At 52.6% G+C, this 15,958-nt stretch overlaps 2 protein-coding genes across 8 annotated transcripts in view; one reads left to right on the plus strand and one right to left on the minus strand.

Annotated features, from left to right (window-relative positions):
• Positions 1–5,950: 5,950 nt before the first annotated feature.
• Positions 5,951–15,113, minus strand: Ncdn (neurochondrin). Of its 4 annotated transcripts, none has more exons than XM_020159637.2 (7): positions 14,981–15,113; positions 13,606–13,746; positions 11,530–12,498; positions 10,261–10,502; positions 9,499–9,723; positions 8,697–8,839; positions 5,951–7,451 (listed from the first exon to the last, which is right to left on the minus strand). In XM_020159637.2, exons 2-7 carry the CDS (start codon positions 13,726–13,728, stop codon positions 7,015–7,017), a joined length of 2,139 nt encoding a protein of 712 aa, XP_020015226.1. In that variant the 5' UTR covers positions 13,729–13,746; positions 14,981–15,113; the 3' UTR covers positions 5,951–7,014. The 4 variants fall into 4 exon arrangements, with proteins under 4 accessions (XP_020015226.1, XP_020015224.1, XP_073936700.1 ...); XM_020159635.2 differs by lacking the exon at positions 14,981–15,113 and adding an exon at positions 14,642–14,811; XM_074080599.1 differs by lacking the exon at positions 14,981–15,113 and adding an exon at positions 14,364–14,506.
• Positions 15,114–15,177: 64 nt separating this feature from the next.
• Kiaa0319l (KIAA0319 like) overlaps positions 15,178–15,958 on the plus strand; it is an 88,561-nt gene continuing 87,780 nt past the window's right edge. For 2 of the 4 annotated variants that reach the window (XM_020159631.2, XM_020159633.2), the window contains exon 1: positions 15,423–15,640. The gene's annotated coding sequence lies outside the window, so the exon portion shown is untranslated. Of the gene's footprint in view, positions 15,304–15,422; positions 15,641–15,958 lie in introns of those variants that run through there. The other 2 variants (XM_020159632.2, XM_074080597.1) reach the window with 2 other exon arrangements.

Genomic DNA, 15,958 nt, shown 5'->3' on the forward strand with positions numbered 1-15,958 from the left:
CGAGGTGCGGCAGCTGGGTGTAGTCCAGCCCTGAACCCGGAGAGCGTGAGGTTCTCAGCAGTGGGAGCCCCTGGGCCGGTCCATGGAGGCACTTGGATCCCACTTGGAAAAGTCGGTCAACGGGTGCCCAGCGCCCGCCCTTCTCCCTCTGAGCTCAGCCTGCTCCATACACTCCAGTTATAGTGGCGGGGGCGCGCCGGGCCTCCGGGGGCGCGCATTAAAGAGACAAGCTGTAGTCGTACTCTCGCTTTTCCCCCGCGGATGCACGGAAAAGGAGGCGTGAGACTGGGTGGGTTGTCCCGAGGGGCGCGAATTCAACCTCTGAGGATAGGAGCCACTTTTTGGGCTCGAGGCTTGCAGTTGCGGTGAAACAGAGGATTGGAGGCTGGGACACAGGGGTCCTACGTTTGCTAGACGCTATCACATCCTGTCCTTTGAACAAAGTATTCCTCTTTCTCTGGCATCAGCTTTCTCATCTGCAAAATGGGTATCAGTCCTTTCTCCAACCACCTCACCCTGCTTGGATGAGGTGGGCAATCGTGAACGTGGAAGAAGTTTGTGAATTGCAAACCCAAGCCCATCAGTTCACGTGTACTTGAGTTGGCCTGCATGTTTAGTCTCCTGAATGGTTCTGGATCAAAAACCCGCTGAAGGTTCCCCCTTTACTTAGAACTCCAGGGCAGGTAATGCCAAGCTAGGGTTTGAGGAAGTTGGAGACATAAATTAGTCAAGAGAGTTGCCTGGCAGGGGGGTGTGGCATGAGCTCAATCCACCTAAAAAGCGGACAAGATATTTCTAAAGCCACAGGGGCCTGGGATTATTGAGTGTATGCCTGTGACACTCAGAAACTGTTGAATAAGTCTGTGTGTAACTGACTCACATGGATGGGGTGCAACTGTTAAGTGAACATGTGCAGACTGTTTGTATGTTACCATGGCAGGCACTGGCTAACTGGCAAGCATTTTCCAATCTCTACAATCAATCCCTCTTCCTTTCTCCCAAAACTGAACCCTCCTCCTCCTGAGAAGCTGAGATGGGGGTTAAAAAAAGACAAATGAGAAGAATGTTGTGAAGAACGGAAATTTAAGAAAGCAGAAGGAAGATATTTGAAAAAGAAAAAAAATGTACAGAACAGGGTGGCGTACAAATTATCACAGCAAATACTTTTTACAGAATGCACTGGCCTCTCTACTAAGTAGTTTATGAATATTAAATTATCTCACCCTCTTCATGGCTCTTTGGGATAGATGCCCTTAAAACCCCCATTTTCAGATGAGGAATCAGGCACAGAGAGTTGGAATGACTCGCTCAAATTCAAGCAGCTAGTTATGAGGCAGTGCTGGCAGTCCCCCTCCAGCCCTTCTCTGTGCTCATGGTCACTACTTCTATACTGCCTTGGATTCAAGGGTCTACAATTTAGTCCTGTCTCTGAGTGACAGTGTGACTCTGGGCAGGTCCCCTTCCCCCTCTGGTTTCAGTTTCTGCAACTTCAACAGCAATGAATAAGAAGTGGGGAATAGAGAACACTAGTTGTTTTCTCAGATCTCTTTTTTAGTGAAGTAGTAAAAGAGAAGGAAAAGGTAACAATATTGAGAAAGACTAGAAGAAAAGGGGACATGAAGGTGACACCATTAACCCACAGAACATGATTCTATATGGTTATCCCAGAAGGCACATGGCTGGTCCAGAACTCAGGCCTGGGTCATGTCATCCTGGAGGACTGTAGGATAAAAAGGAGGGTAAGAGTCAAGGATTCATCACTAAGGGCTTTCCAAGGCTGGAACCACCAGCTAGGGTGGTGGATGAAGCATAATTGGACAGCTCTGTAACTTGCCTGCTCAGGACAGATCTGAGGTTTGGAGTGAGTTTGTATTTATACAAATGGATATGTGACACCCTGCTTCCTCCTACCTTTACCTTCAGCCACAGGACATCAGAAATCAAGCCCCAGGCTCGATGCCAGTGTACACAAGTTGGTAGACCCTTTCGGAGTAGTCCAGAAGCAGCAAGGGGGATCCCTCTGCTCACTCCACCATGCTTGGGAAGCCAGAGTGACAGATGGGAATGCACTGCCTGTCTGGTGGCTTCCTTGGTAAGTATCACTGCAGCTACAGATACTCCTTTCTTGCCTCATTTTCCTCCTACTCTGACCACTTTTGCCTTCATTTCTATCTCCTTTGAGTCCCTCCTCATCCTTACTGTGAGTTATTCATTCTTAGAGGAGCAGTTTCTGTCTTTTCTTCCTATCTACATTCTTCATGAGTGAGTTCATCTTCTCTCAAGTCTAATCATCTCCAGTCTGTAGATCTCACTACAGATTCAGAAATACACACACACACACACACACACACACACACAGAGCCACTGAATGTTTCCTTCAGACATCTCCTTGCAGTCATCTGAGCTTCCAAGTCAAATCTGGACTTACCATCTCCTCCACCCACACCTGCTCCTCCTCCTGGTCCTATAGTCCCATAAATGACACTATCATCCGTCAAGTTCAAAACTTGTCAGTCAGGCATCCTGGAAGAGTCTGGGACCTTTCACTTACCACCACAAGCCAATCCTCACAGTGCTGCCATTTGTTTTATTTTGTCTTTTGGTTTTTTGAGACATATTCTCTCTGTGTAGCCCAGACTGACCTTGAATTTATAATTCTCTTGCCTCAGCCTCCCAAGTGCTGGGATTACAGGTGTGCACCACCACACCCAGCCTGAGTGTTGCCATTTTTAACCTTTAAACATCCACTCATGGGATGTACATAGAGGAGACTTGAGGCAGGTATCCTAGAAAGCACATGGTTTTTTTCTCAGTGCCTTAAGCTACCTTAGTCTTTCTCCATAGACCTGTAGCTATCAAAATGTGGTCCCTCAACTAGCATCACCAACATTTAGGAACTTGTTGAAAGTGCCAGTTCTTGGACCCCATGCCAGACCTACTGAATCAGCAACTCTGAGGTGGAGCCAAGCAATCTATGTTTTAATAAGTCCTTAAGGTGACTCAGAGCTCACTACAGTTTGGGAGTCACTGTGTAGGCTGTTGCAACAACCTGAATTCATATCTCTTCCTATCCAATTCCAACTCTATTCAGTAAGAGGAGTGACTGGACTATGTTCCTTCCCTGCTGAAAACTCTCCTGGGACTCCTCATGGCCCATGTCAGGGAAAAACTCTAAACTAACTAGCATTCCAGGTTCTTTGCACTGTGATTAGCTTCCACTTCCTACTTCAGAATTACAAAGAATTCACCAAGAAAGAAGAAACAGAAAATGTGTCTAGCACCGTGCTTGATGCACGACAGGTGGTCAATGAATACCTATTAAATGAATGATAAGCTGGGCAGCCCGGTGGCTCATGCCTGTAATCCTAGCTACTCAGGAGGCAGACATAAGGAGGATCACAGTTCCAAGCCAGCCTGGGCAAACAGTTTGAGAGACCCTATCTCGAAAAAACCCATTACAAAAAAGGGCTGGTAGAACTTGAGTTCAAGCCCCAGTACCGCAAAATAAATAAATAGATAATGTTAAGTGAGTCATTGGATAACTTTATGAATTCCTTTGCCTATTAAGGGATCCTTCAGCAAGTTCTATGTGAACATGACCCTGGGTAGCTAGACTAGCTCCCAGGTATAATCTGAGATTATCTGATAAATGAGTGACTTTACTTATGTTTGATGGGAGAGGCATGTTCTACACGGTCTGTTGGTGTTTGGGCGTACCATGGTTCCAGACTTTGGGGATCTTCTACTTGGGGACAAAGGACTCCTCACTTCCTGAGGCATGCAGTTGGGGGTTTCTGGTTACCCCTTCTTTGGGACATGTGCACTCATTGAGACTTAGGATGTGCACAGGGATACTCATGCAGACACTCCTGGGAAGATGGGGCACACAACATGCACAGAGAATTCATGGGAAACACATGTACACATGGAAACATGGGATGCATATTGACACAGGTGTGCACGTTCAGACATATGTGGACTTCCATTTGGCATATTGTGGTTTTTCCAAGCTCACCTTTTTCCCCTTTTCAAAATGTGATCCTGCCTTTTCACTTTGTTAAGAAAAACTCAGGCCTGCTTCAGTTATTATTGATACAGACATCCTCCTTCCCCAGCCTTCACAACTCCTGCTGTGGCCTGGCTGGGCATGTTTGAAGTGTTCCGAGGTGAAATCTGGCACTAGGAGATGACGAGGCTCCACCTTGTGGTTAGAGCTCACAACTGCAGCTCACATCTTCCCATTTTCCCTCAGCAAAATCTCCATGATCAAGCTTAGTATTGCAAGTTAAGCCTAGTCTTTTCCCTACTCTGGAGCCCAGAGCTCTCTGACCATACTTCATGAAAGCATAGAACTCAGTCTGTATGGTGTTACTAAGCTTTGCTGAGTTTGGTTCTCCCATTGCATGCAGGAAAGCAACTACCCCTTGGATGTTCCACATGTAGAACGAATTTACGATTTGCCAAACTGAGTTTATACCTTCCACAAGCCAGTTTCTCTTAGTGTTTCCTACCACAGTGAACAGTCCTATTATCTACACAGAGGCACTGATGAGGAATCTGGAGTCGTCCTTTAGAGCCTCCCTTCCTCCCTCCTTCCCTCTCTCCCTCCCTCCCTTCCTTCTCTTCCTTCCTTTCACAAGGTCTCCCTGTGTAGTCCAGGACGACCCTAAATTTGCTGTTCTTCTGCCTCAGCCTTCTAAGGGCTGGAATCACAGGCTTGTACCACCATTCTTGGCTTCAGCCATCCCTCTTGCAGCCAATCATCTTGTCTAAAATGCAAACCAGAGCTGGTGAAGTGGCTCAAGTAGTAGAATGCCTGCTTAGCAAGCATAAGGCTGACTTTAAACCCCAGTACCAACAATAAATAAGTAAAATGTAAATTATTCTATTTAATCTGCTCAAAAATCTGCAGTCTGGTCCCTCAGCATGACTCCACATCTCTGCTTCTGAGCAGTACACACTAGGACTCTGTGTGGTCTGGTCAACTTCATTTTCCCTGCTTCACGGTGGCAACGGGGGAAACTGCTTGCATGCCTTTGTACCTGCCATCCCTCTGCTTGTCTACTTAGCAAGCCCCTTCTATCCCTCAAGTCTCAGAGCAAATACATGCTTTGAGGTTTCCTGGACTTGAACAAGCATCATGCTCCATTTGGTTAGAACTCCATAGAAGCCATTGCTTACACCTTCATGGTGCTTGGGTGCAGGGTCTGTCTTTTCATATGCTGACTTCCAGGTAAGTAAATGGATATTCCTGTTATGCAGAGCCAGTAGGCATACCAGGTAGGCAATAGGATGTGCTCTGCAAATGCTTGTAGGTTTGATGGCCTAGGTAGGGGATCTGAAGATGGTATGGTGTCTGGCTCCAACCCAACAACTCCAGTTTGGTCCTGGCAAGGTAGAGGGTGTTTGGTCCATCTTCTGCTGAAGCTCTCAGACCTTTCCCCTTCTCACAGGTCAACAGTTGGTAGCCTGAAAGCTGCATTTGGCCTGTTCATTTTTGTTAGGCCAGTAATGATTTAGTTGAAAATATTAGTTACCAACATTCAAAAGTTGGATTTCACATAAAAATTAGGATTTACTTTTTAAAATATTGGAGGCCGTGGTAGTGACTCTCAGAAACAACCTTCTGAAAGGGACAACACAGCACTTCATTTGTCCCCGAGAGTCCCCAGCAGGCCTGGCCACATCATCTGGCCAGTGAAAGGTGTGGGTGGAGACTTGAGGGCCTGTGTGGAGGCCTGGCTCTAATGGCAATACAGTGAGTAAATCACTTATCCAAGCCTAAGCTTCTCCATCTGTAAAACTGGAATTATGGTCCCTTCTTTCCAGGGCTCTTGGGAGGCTGAACACTTGTGAAATGAGTTTAGAGAACACGTATTTAGCAAGTAGTAGTTATGAGCTGATGGAGGCTGAAAGGGAGAGCAGATGCAGGGTGGATCACACAGGAGGCTTCTTGTCACCAATGAACATTTATTGAGTGTCCACATGTGCACAGGTTTGAACTTGGCGATCACAGAACGCACTGGGGGGGCGGGTTGGAGAAGCAAGGGATCAGGTGGGGTTCCCCCCCCGAGGTTTATAAGAAGGGAAGTCCCTGCTGGAGCCGCCAGTCGCGTCTCTTTGCAGAGAGGAGTCATAGAAGGGGTGGGAGCAGAAGCCAGGCACCACGGTGGCAATGGAGTGCAATCACTGGGGAAACATGCAGATTCTGGGGAGATGTTCCTCCTGCTCCTGGCTCTAGCCAGGGGGACAGGGATCAGATGCTCAGGTGTCTAAGCAGGGATCAGGACAAGCAAAATAAATAACTCCCCAACCCTCATCGTCACTCTGATGCAACATGACACAAAAGCTTAAGAGACCCGGGCCAAGGACTCTTGGGTCCCCTCAAGGAAGCTCAGGTGGAAGGAGGTTTCCCAGCCCCAATGGCCTGACTGCCTCCATTTGCCTGGAAGGATAGGGGCAGTTCAGAACCTGGATCACTGAAGTTGAAAGGAAGAACTTAGATGTCAATGGCCTAAGCCTGCTCTCTGCCCAAGGGTGCCAAGGACAAGAGCCAAATGGTCAATTTAAAGGGCGTGGACCTGGGGAGCCGGAAGGGGCACCACAGTCTAGGGGAGGCCACGCCCTGGCCGGCAGGGCACATGGGCTGAGGCAGTCAGCTCCTGCCAGCCCTGTCCTACCCTGGGGCCTCCCTCCTGTGGGGGAGCCAGACACTGGGTATAATGACACCTAGTGCCCCTTCCCTGGGGGCTGCTCCAACCTTCCCCGGCCTGGCGGGGACAACCATGTGATTTCCAAGTCAATCCCCACCCCATGAAGGTCTGAGGGATGGGCGCAGTTCCTTACACCTGAGGGGTGGGCACCATGCCCTTGCCCTCAGAAAAGCCAGAAAGCTGGGTGTTTGCAGGGGGGAAAGTCTGGGGAGAGAGGTCCAGTTTGGGGGCTTCAGGGAAGATGCCTCCCCCCTTCCTTCCCTCGCTGCCCACCCCCGGGTCTGTCCCCAGTGGACGCCCCTCAGGGCTCTGACAGGCACTGCTCCAAGGCAGCCATGCGGTAGTGGCTGGCTGTTTCCTCACCCGCCTGCAGCCTCATGGCCTCTCGGCACAGCCGGTTGGCCCGTGCCAACTCCACCAGAACGCCCTGATAGGCAGCCACCATCTCGGGCTTGACGGAGTTAGGGCTCACACTGCCTAGCAGCTGGAGCAGCTCCTGTGGCCAGCGGGACCGAAGGGCAGCAGGGGCCAGCCAAGGCAGCAGCGGCACACAGCCGGTGAAGGCCTGCATACCCAGGAACCAGAGCTCCTGCAGGTCAGCCCAGATTCCCTCGTAGTCAGGAGACAGGGCCAGTACTGCCTGGTCAGAGCCAGGTGTGGCCCGTGCCACGTGGGACTGAGATAGGAAGAGGATGGCGGCTGCAAAGAAACCTCTGGATGCTGGGGTTCCCTGAAGAGCTGGAAGGCAAGGAGAGAGTGGCAGCATGAAATAGATGGGCCAGCCCCTCACTTTCCCACCTATGTGGACACTCTCAGAGACCCCAAGCAATACCTGGAATCAGACTGGGCTTAAACCCTACCTTTGACGCTTACTGTGTGACTTTAGGTAGTTCCCTTTTCTGGGGCTCAGTTTCTTCAGTGTAACATGGGGCTAGTAGTTCTAATCTTAGCAATTTGTTGGGAGAATTAAATGTACACTTCATCACCAAGATCTCTGTAGTACAGAAGATGGAAATAAGCCTCTTGTCAGATGCTAGAGAGACCTTCCTCAGGTTTCTCTCAGCAGGGACTCCAGCAGTTGGCAGCCAAAATGCACTAGTTTGATTTTTGGGCCAGAAGAGTGCCAGAGAGGAATGTGAACAGTGAGCAGCTTTGGGGTACCTGCCTCAGAGGCGTTCAGGAGCCCTCTTCCTGCAGATGTTCTCCAGGATTTTATTCACCAAATATGGTGGTATTTGTGGATGGGCCAGCACCGGGGTCATGACAGAGTGGCTCTGTCGGAGTGCTGACTGAGAGTGCGGGGGACTCCTGGTCCAGAGACATGCTCCCCTTTCCACTGCTGGGTACCCTCCTGGGATCACCACACAGAAAGCACAGAAGCAGCTGAGGGTATGGGCACATTACACCCTGTTCCCAGACATCTGCTCAGCTCCTCCAATCTGACAGATGGGGCATAGGGAACAGGTGGGGACAGTGGGACACAAGCAGACACCCACAGCCAAAGTGGGAGACATTGAGGGCTGCCAGGGGCTGGAGGGGACACCCTTCCCCCTGCACAGAGCCAGAGTGAAGGAGAAGTTGTACACAGAGGGACAATGCTGATGCCTGACACTGAGGTGGGTGAAAAACCTCAATGGAAGGAAGTTAGGTTTCTGACTCAAGGCCTGGGTGGGAGTGGATCCACCTTGAAAACACTGGATTCAGAGTCCTTGGGCTGTCAGGGATTCCAGGTACCTGTGCCTGTGAGCAGGCCTGTACTTAACACCCACCAGACCTTGCCTTAAAAGTCTTCAGAAGGAAAAGAATGTTATCATTTTAGGAAGAAGGGTGGGGGTGGCAGATGGAGATATACTGTAGAGATTTCCTCTTGATGGGAAAATTCTGCAAAACCATTTTTTGGGAATGGGTACTTATACTCTGAATTCAGCAGGTTCACCCAGGTCTTCTGCCCTTACCCATCAGGCCTTGGTCCCCATGGCTTACCTGGAGAGGTGCTAAGGAGCCGGGCCATAAGGAGGCCCAGGGTAGCCACATTGGCTGCCAGGAGCAGCCTCCCTTGTTGCTGCACTAGTGCGGGTAGTGATGTCATCAGGGTGTTCATAAGAGATGTGAAGCAGGCATCACGCCTGTGGGGAGAGAAGGGGAGGACAGGGGCGGGGAGAGAGTTAGTAGATCGTATGGCACTCTCAGGAAAGCCTGGGATCTGGGACTTTTGGCTTCACTAGGCCAGGGTAAGGCAGGAAATCAGGCATCAGGGTAAAGAGTTAACAGTGAGCCTCAACAAGGGCATGTGAGTTCGGTTAAATTCCACGTAGCAGATGCTGGGGTTATGGCTGGAGCAGAGAGACACTGGGATAATCATCCCTGGGTTTCTAGATGCCAAGTCCTTGGATGGGATTGGCTTGTATTTTTTTTTTTTTGGTACTGGTAATTGATCTCTCTAGGCCTTGCACATGCTAGGCAAGCACTCTACTAACTACAGCACATCCCCAACCATTTTTGTTTATATATTTAAAAAAAAATTTTTTTGAGATAGGGTCTCAATAACCTTGCCTAGGCTAGCTTTGAACTTGTGATCCTTCTTGCCTCTGCCTCCCAAGTAGCTGGGATTATAGGAATGTACCACCATGCCAGGCTTTGTCTTTGTCTATCCTGAAACTGTTCCATTCTAACACTAAAAGGAACCCAGATACAGAGAACCAAAGTAGGAGATTAAGAATTTGAGGTAATTGGGCAGTTCCACTGCTTCCTTGGATCTCATCCCAGCCTCTCCCAAGCCCCTCACTTGATCAGCCCTGGTGCTGTGACCACGAGGTTGAGGAAGATGTGGCAGCAGGTCTGCAGGCCGATTTCCACGCTGTCAGGCAGCACTGAGGTGTCATGGCCAGGGGATGTGAGCTCCCACTGTTGCAGGAAGTACTTGCACAGAAGAGAAGGGGCCCCCTCCTTGATCAGGATCTCCCGGGGTCCATCTTCGACAGTCAGGTGGCACCAACCGGGCAGAAGGAGCCTGGTGGTATGGCAAGGACGGACATGAGTAGGGTTAGGAGAGATGAAGGTACAAAGGTGTCTTTTGTCAGGGTACCCTGTCTGAGAAGTGGAAATAGGGGGAAAAGAAACACCCTCATAGGTATTGCCAAAAAAGCACAAGTTTCAGAGTCACACAGGCCCAGCAGAGGCCCAGTGCTCTGCCGCAGAGTGTGACTTATTTCCTCATCTTTAAAATGTGATGAGACTTCTATCAGATTTTCTGTGTGGATCAAAAGACATCATTGTGGTAAAGGGTGTAGCAAAAGGGTCGGCTTGTAGCAGATGCTCGATAAACAGGAGGTTCTTTTTTTTATTGAGAAATCTGGGGATAGCAAATGACATGTGACAGTGCAGGAGTCCTGTGGGAACAAGGCCCCCCAAACAAGCAGAAATAATCCTAAGGGAATTCTTATGGCTCAATTAGGGAACTGATCACAGTTCAGTCTGTGGGAGACAGGGTGTCCCTGTATGACCCTTTAAAATGGTCTGGCTGGATAGACTTTAACTATAAACTTACCGGAGAGCGTCCCCTGGCCAGGTGGGCCCTGGGGTGGTAGGGGAGATGGCCAAGGTGGCCACCTGCTGCGAAAGGTCATTGGCCTCTTCAGCCTCCTCATAGAGAGTCTTGGCATAACGGACAAGGAACGGCAGCAGCTGGCACACCTCCTTACGCAGGGATGAGGTTTCCTCCGCCAGCCAGGCACCCAGGATCCGCACGGAGGCAAACACAAAGGGCTCCTTCTGCTTCTCTGGCCCCACCTGTTGCCACAGGACCCTACTGAGATGAAGCAGGACCACAGACCCTCCTCTGCCTCCCCAGCCTGCCAGACAGCCTAAAAATAACATGACTGGCCTGTGAGCCTTTCAAAGGTGGGCACCAAGCCTTATTCTACTCAGCACCTAGCACATGGGAGAGACACATGCAACTGCAGCCTAGCACACAGCAGGCCCTCGGTGTATCTGCTGAGTGAAGTGGATCTCAGACAACATGACCTGCACTCACCAAGACTCAAGTCATATTCTCCTATCTCTGTACCTCTAAAGTAAGTGGAGGCTGGAAGGAAACTCACAGGTCTACACTAAGTAGCATTCCTCCAGAGGCTCTGGTCGGGGCTAGGAAGACAGCCTACCACGTAAATATCCCCGAACAGTGGGAGGGGGTAATGTCCTCTTTTGGGCTAAAACAGAAAATGAGACCAGAGCTTAGCATGGCTTGCTAGGTAAATGTTTGGTGAGTTCAGTGGCTGGAGCAGACCATTAAAGAGATCAGAGTCATGCCTGAGTCCCTGTGAGACAGGAGAGTGGGCCTCTTAGACTGGGAGGGGGTTAGGGAAGGCAAATAGTTAGGTGAACCTCTACAGAGGTCAGGAACCACGAAGTCCTGTTCTTTTTTCCTGTACCCTACAAGTTTCTACGTGTGTGTATGTAAAACAATGCAACAGAGTTAGCAGAACAGACTGCTCCAATTTTTTGTGTGGTGTGTAGTGTGTGTACTGGGGAGCATTGTGTGAGTGGGAGGTTAAATGTGTTGTGTGTGTGTGTGTGTGTGTGTGTGTGTGTGTGTGTGTGCGCGCGCGCGCGCGCTGTGATGGAAGTGCACATATGGTGTGTGGTATGGTGCTTGTGTGGAGGGCCATGGGGGGAGGGAGAGGGAGAGAGGCTTGGTCACACACTACTCCCAGAGTGCTTGCTGTGGTACCAGCCTGCATGTTCATGCAGCTACACCACCTTGCCTTCAGGCTCCTGCACTGCCTCCCCACCCACGGAGCTCCCCCTGTATACTTACTTGCTGCAGGTAATGGATGACAGCGCCGATGGCCTCCTTCATGATGCTCACGAGCTGTACCTTCTGTGGCTCCTTAAGCAAGGACTGCTCACAGCGGGTACATTCCTGGATCCCCAACTCCATGAGGGCGTAGCAGGCAGTCACCACATCCTCTTTCACCTCTGTGCCTGTCTCCTCCAGGGCCAGCCGGACCTCCACGCATGCCAGATTCACCAGCAGGGCCAGGAACTTGCTCCCAGAGCTGCCCACAGGGATCCAGTCGGAGCCGCAGGCGTGCGCCAGGCGGGCTGCCAGCTTCAGTGCAGGGTTGCGCTGCCAGGAGCTCAGCTTGCTTCCCAGGATGCGTGCCAGCCCGGCCTGCAGATCTCGGAGGCATTCAGAGGGCACGGTTGTCGGGGGCAGAAAAAGGGGCAGCAGCTGGCAGAGCTCAAACTTGCTGGCATCTTCGGCTTTCTGGAAATCCTCACTGAGGCCCCGCAATACTGCCAGCAGGTCGGGCTCAGCCTCCTTCCAGCATTGTGTCTCCGCAGCAGCCAGTAACCCCACCAGGAGTGCCAGGGCCTGGTCAAAGCCATAGCCATGCCCCAGGTATGCCTGGCATAGGGCAGACACTGTGCCACCAGCAATGAGATGCCGGGGCCCTCGAGGTGTGCCTGCTACAGCTGTCAGGCACTGGTAGGTGTCATCAATCATGGAGCGGCGGGCAGCATCATCGGGGTCTCCCCGGGCTGTAAGAAAGGTGCTAAGGATGGGGATCTTGTTCAGGACCTGGGGATGAGCGGCCAGTTCAGGGTCACTGCAGAAACAGGCCAGCAGGGCCACGCCCAGGGCTCGGAGAACGTGGTCAGGGCAGCCATCAGGTGCCTCCTTCGAGGTCAGGAGACGATTGGGGAAGGTGAAGCCAACTGCATCAAAGATCCGCCGCCGCGTTTTGGCATCAATGTCACCTGCTTTGACTGCCTTGGTCACCTATAGGGGGTATGTGCTATCAGCAAGATGAAAGGAAGAGGTGGCAAGGACTATCCCTTCCCTGCACCCTGGGCATTGAGGACTAGCAGGACTGGATTATGCAACAGGACTCACTCTGGTCATTTCAGCCAGCTCCTTTCTCCTTGGAGACAGACAAGTGTGACCTCTGAGATCCCTCTCATCTATGATTATCCCATGGAAGAGAGGACCAGTCCTCCTCAACACCTCACATGAGTTGTTGGTTACCTGGCCAGTTGAGAAGTTCTTCCTGATGTCTAATTTAGATGCCCATAACCTGAACTGGAAGGGGCTCAGAACTCCAGGTATTTAAAATCCCCCAGGGATTTTGGGTCCTTCTCTGGCTGCTGTCTCCAGAGAAGTCTCTGATCCATTTCCGCCACCTTCTCAGGGGAAATGGCTCCTGTCTCGCTGCTCTGCATGTCAAAACATTTCCCCTTACATTTCACCTAAACACCTCCTCTGCTGCAGTGTGAGCCCTTGACTCCAGAGCCTTCTCCCTGTTGCCATGGCAAACAAGCAGCGGCTGTACTCCCTCCTCCCTTCATCCCCCACACATCAACCCCCCCCCTCCTAGCACTGCAGCTTCGGCTCTGCTGTCCCCAGCCTGGGTTCCTCTAACAGGGCTAAGACTTAAACAAGCTCCCTTACCTTCAACCTACTTACTGCCACCTTGGCCGTCCTCTAAGACCCTTCCTCAGTCAGTTCCAATCCTGCTATTCTCTTGGGTCCCAGAAAAATCATCCCCAGCCCTCAAGTACTCTGCACTAGTTACTACCTGCTGCTGTTACCCTGTGAGTCAGCTTCCATCTGCTCTGGGACGCCCCAGAAAGCAAACCCAGGCAGCCTCCTCCAAGGCCCCAGTGCAACTGCCTTATTCACCCCCATTCTCTCCTTTGCCTCTGTTCTCAGGGAGGCAAAACAAAAAACAAAAACAAAAAAACAAACAAAGGTAGAGGTCTTGGGTTTTCTTTGGTGCCTCCAGGGTTGCCAGCATTACTTATATATCCTTGGGACTTTGTTGACCCCATTCTTTGGGTGCCTGACCACCCAGCCCTCCCACCTCCCAAATATTAGCCAGTTCCTTACTAGCAGCAGGGCTGCAAACTGCTCGCTGTCATTCTTGGCTTCACGGAGGGCTCCCAGGTAGCGCTCCAAGGTAGGGTTTCGGCCCTCTGCCTGGTTCAGAGCTGGCTCGCAATCCGAGGCCATGATGCCCGCCTTGCCCAACTGTGAACACAAGAGGGACTGAGCATCCCTCTGCAGAGGAGGGACGGGGGCGGGGGCGGGGGTGGCAGTGGAGGATGGAGGGAGGGATTAGCACAGAGGGAGGGGAGGAAGAATTTGGAAGGGTGGCTTCCTCAGGACTGACCTCCCTTGGGGGAGCTCCCTTAAGAGGCTGGACCTGCAAATCCTTTGGGTTGAAGAAGGGACCCTGGTCCAAGGTCACCTCCAGAGAGTGGGCAAGGAGGACCATGCATCCTGATGTTCAGCTGGACAGCTCTCCTCACCAATCTCCTGGGGTTAAAGAGAGCTGTCCACACTGCTCAGCAGCCCCTGGCACTCGAGGCCAGGTTTTATTTCTCTCCACGAGGCACACAGGGAGTGAGTGGTGCGGACAGACAGGGAGGAACGGAGACATACATGGGTGAAGTTCGATTATCCGGACTCAGGCTGACAAGGGAAAAAAGGGCATCCTAGGCTTCCTTTCCCCTACCTTCTTCAGAGGCAGGAGATAAGCTTCAGCAGAAGTGAGAATACGAGCTCACCAGGGAAGGCTTGGAGGCCCCTCGGGGGACCCCACCCCTCCAGATCCCAGTCGCCCCCTCCCCTCCAGGGTTCCTTGCCTTCTCTCCTTTCCCTCCCTCAGGCAAAGGCTGCAGGAGCAGCAGCAACAGCAGCAGCAGCAGCAGCAGCAGCAGCAGCAGCAGCAGCAGAATTAACCCCTTGTGCTCCCTGTCCTCGTCCTCCGAGTCCTGCTATCAGCCTGTGGATGCGGGCAGGGGCTTGGAGAAGCAAGAGGGGTAGCTCCCGGGACAACAGAGAATCCAAGAGCCGGATAATCGAAGCGGGGCTGCTGAGATGGGGAGATGAGAAGGGGAGGAGGGTTCCTGGCGGTCACCACCTGTCCCGCCGAAGCCAGGTCACAACACGACATTGATGAAGTCACGACAGGGCAGCGATGAGATCACACTTCACGATGGCGCGGTGATGTCACGGAGAGATCACAGCAAAATCACGACATGGAGGGGGACAGCCCCCAAAGATGACAGGGCAAATTAAAAAATATATATATATTGAAAAGGGCTGTGACAAAATGGATTCTCGACAGGGCACGATGGTGTCGCGATATGGCGCGATGGAGTCGCGATAGGGTCCCCGGGGAGAGTCAGCATCGATCAGCGGCGGCACGGAGAGGCCCCGGCTGGGATGCAGAGGAGGGCCTGAAGGGGGCTGAGCTCACCAGGCTGCGGCCCCGAGCGGCGAAGTCTTCTCCCGGCGCGATGCTGTGGGAGCCTGGGGCAGCTGCTCACGCCGAGTTGCCCACTCCGGGCTCCCGGCTACTGCAGCTCCACCCCCACCCCCGCATCGCGCTCGACCAATCGGCGGTGGTTTCACTCCGGGCTCTGGCCAATGACGCAGCAGGGCGCTTAGCCGTGGGGGGTGTCGCCGTTGCCGCCATCTTCCTTGTGGGTATTGCTGGAGTCTGGGGCCTGGGGTTCCTGCAAAGGAGGCAAGCCCTGGGAGGGCCGGAGGCTAGAGGCTGGGGCGCAGACGCTTTCGCTTGTGCGTAGTTCTACCCTCAGCACTGCCCCTCCTCCCCCTGGGGCTCGCGGCTGGAATTGCGCTTCCGTCTGGGGGTGGAGGGGAGAGGTTGATTAGCCTGAAGAGTGTGTTTCCGGGTTGAGCCCCGGGAGGTGGGAGGAGGCGGCGTTTCCGGCCGCGGTCGCTGTCCAGGGAGGCTGAGCTACAGGGAGCTGTCCTGGTGGGGAACCCGCACTACCTTCTTCCCCTTCCTCCTCCTCGGCTTGAGGGTAGAGAAGGTTGGGACTCCGAGCCCATGGACCGGGAGGAGGCGGAGGCCACCGAGAGCCGGGGCTCCGCTATGTGGCCCTGAGCCCCGGTAGGTGGCCGGGGCAGCTGGCTGCCAGGCCGAGGACCATGAGCCCAGGGGAGGGGCAGGCGGGACGGGCGATGCCTGGGGGTGCGCTGGCCGGGCCGGGTGCTGGGACCCGGAGGTGGCGCTCCTGGCCCGGCCAGGGCAGTCAGCTGCTTCTGGCCTTCAGGTGCGGAGGTCGCGTCCCAGGCTGAACCCCTCTTCTTTTGGGCTTGCGGCCTGGTCATGCAGCTCTTTCTATTCCTTGACAGTCAGACTGACAGACTGGGTTCCAGGCGCTGTCCTCCTTACACCTTCAACCTCTGCAGCCTCGCCCTTAGCTGC

The sequence above is a fragment of the Castor canadensis genome, chromosome 7 (assembly GCF_047511655.1).
Source record: "Castor canadensis chromosome 7, mCasCan1.hap1v2, whole genome shotgun sequence".
Classification (NCBI taxonomy): domain Eukaryota; kingdom Metazoa; phylum Chordata; class Mammalia; order Rodentia; family Castoridae; genus Castor; species Castor canadensis.

Bases quoted from the DNA above. Each gene is read 5' to 3' on its own strand.
- Ncdn (XM_074080598.1), bottom strand. From the start codon at position 13,993: ATGGTCCTCCTTGCCCACTCTCTGGAGGTGACCTTGGACCAGGGTCCC. The intron at 12,499-13,605 runs GTAAGGAACTGG...TACCCCCTATAG, and splicing joins AGTTTGCAGCCCTGCTGCTA to GTGACCAAGGCAGTCAAAGC. The intron at 10,503-11,529 runs GTAAGTATACAG...CTGTGGCAACAG, and splicing joins TCATCCATTACCTGCAGCAA to GTGGGGCCAGAGAAGCAGAA.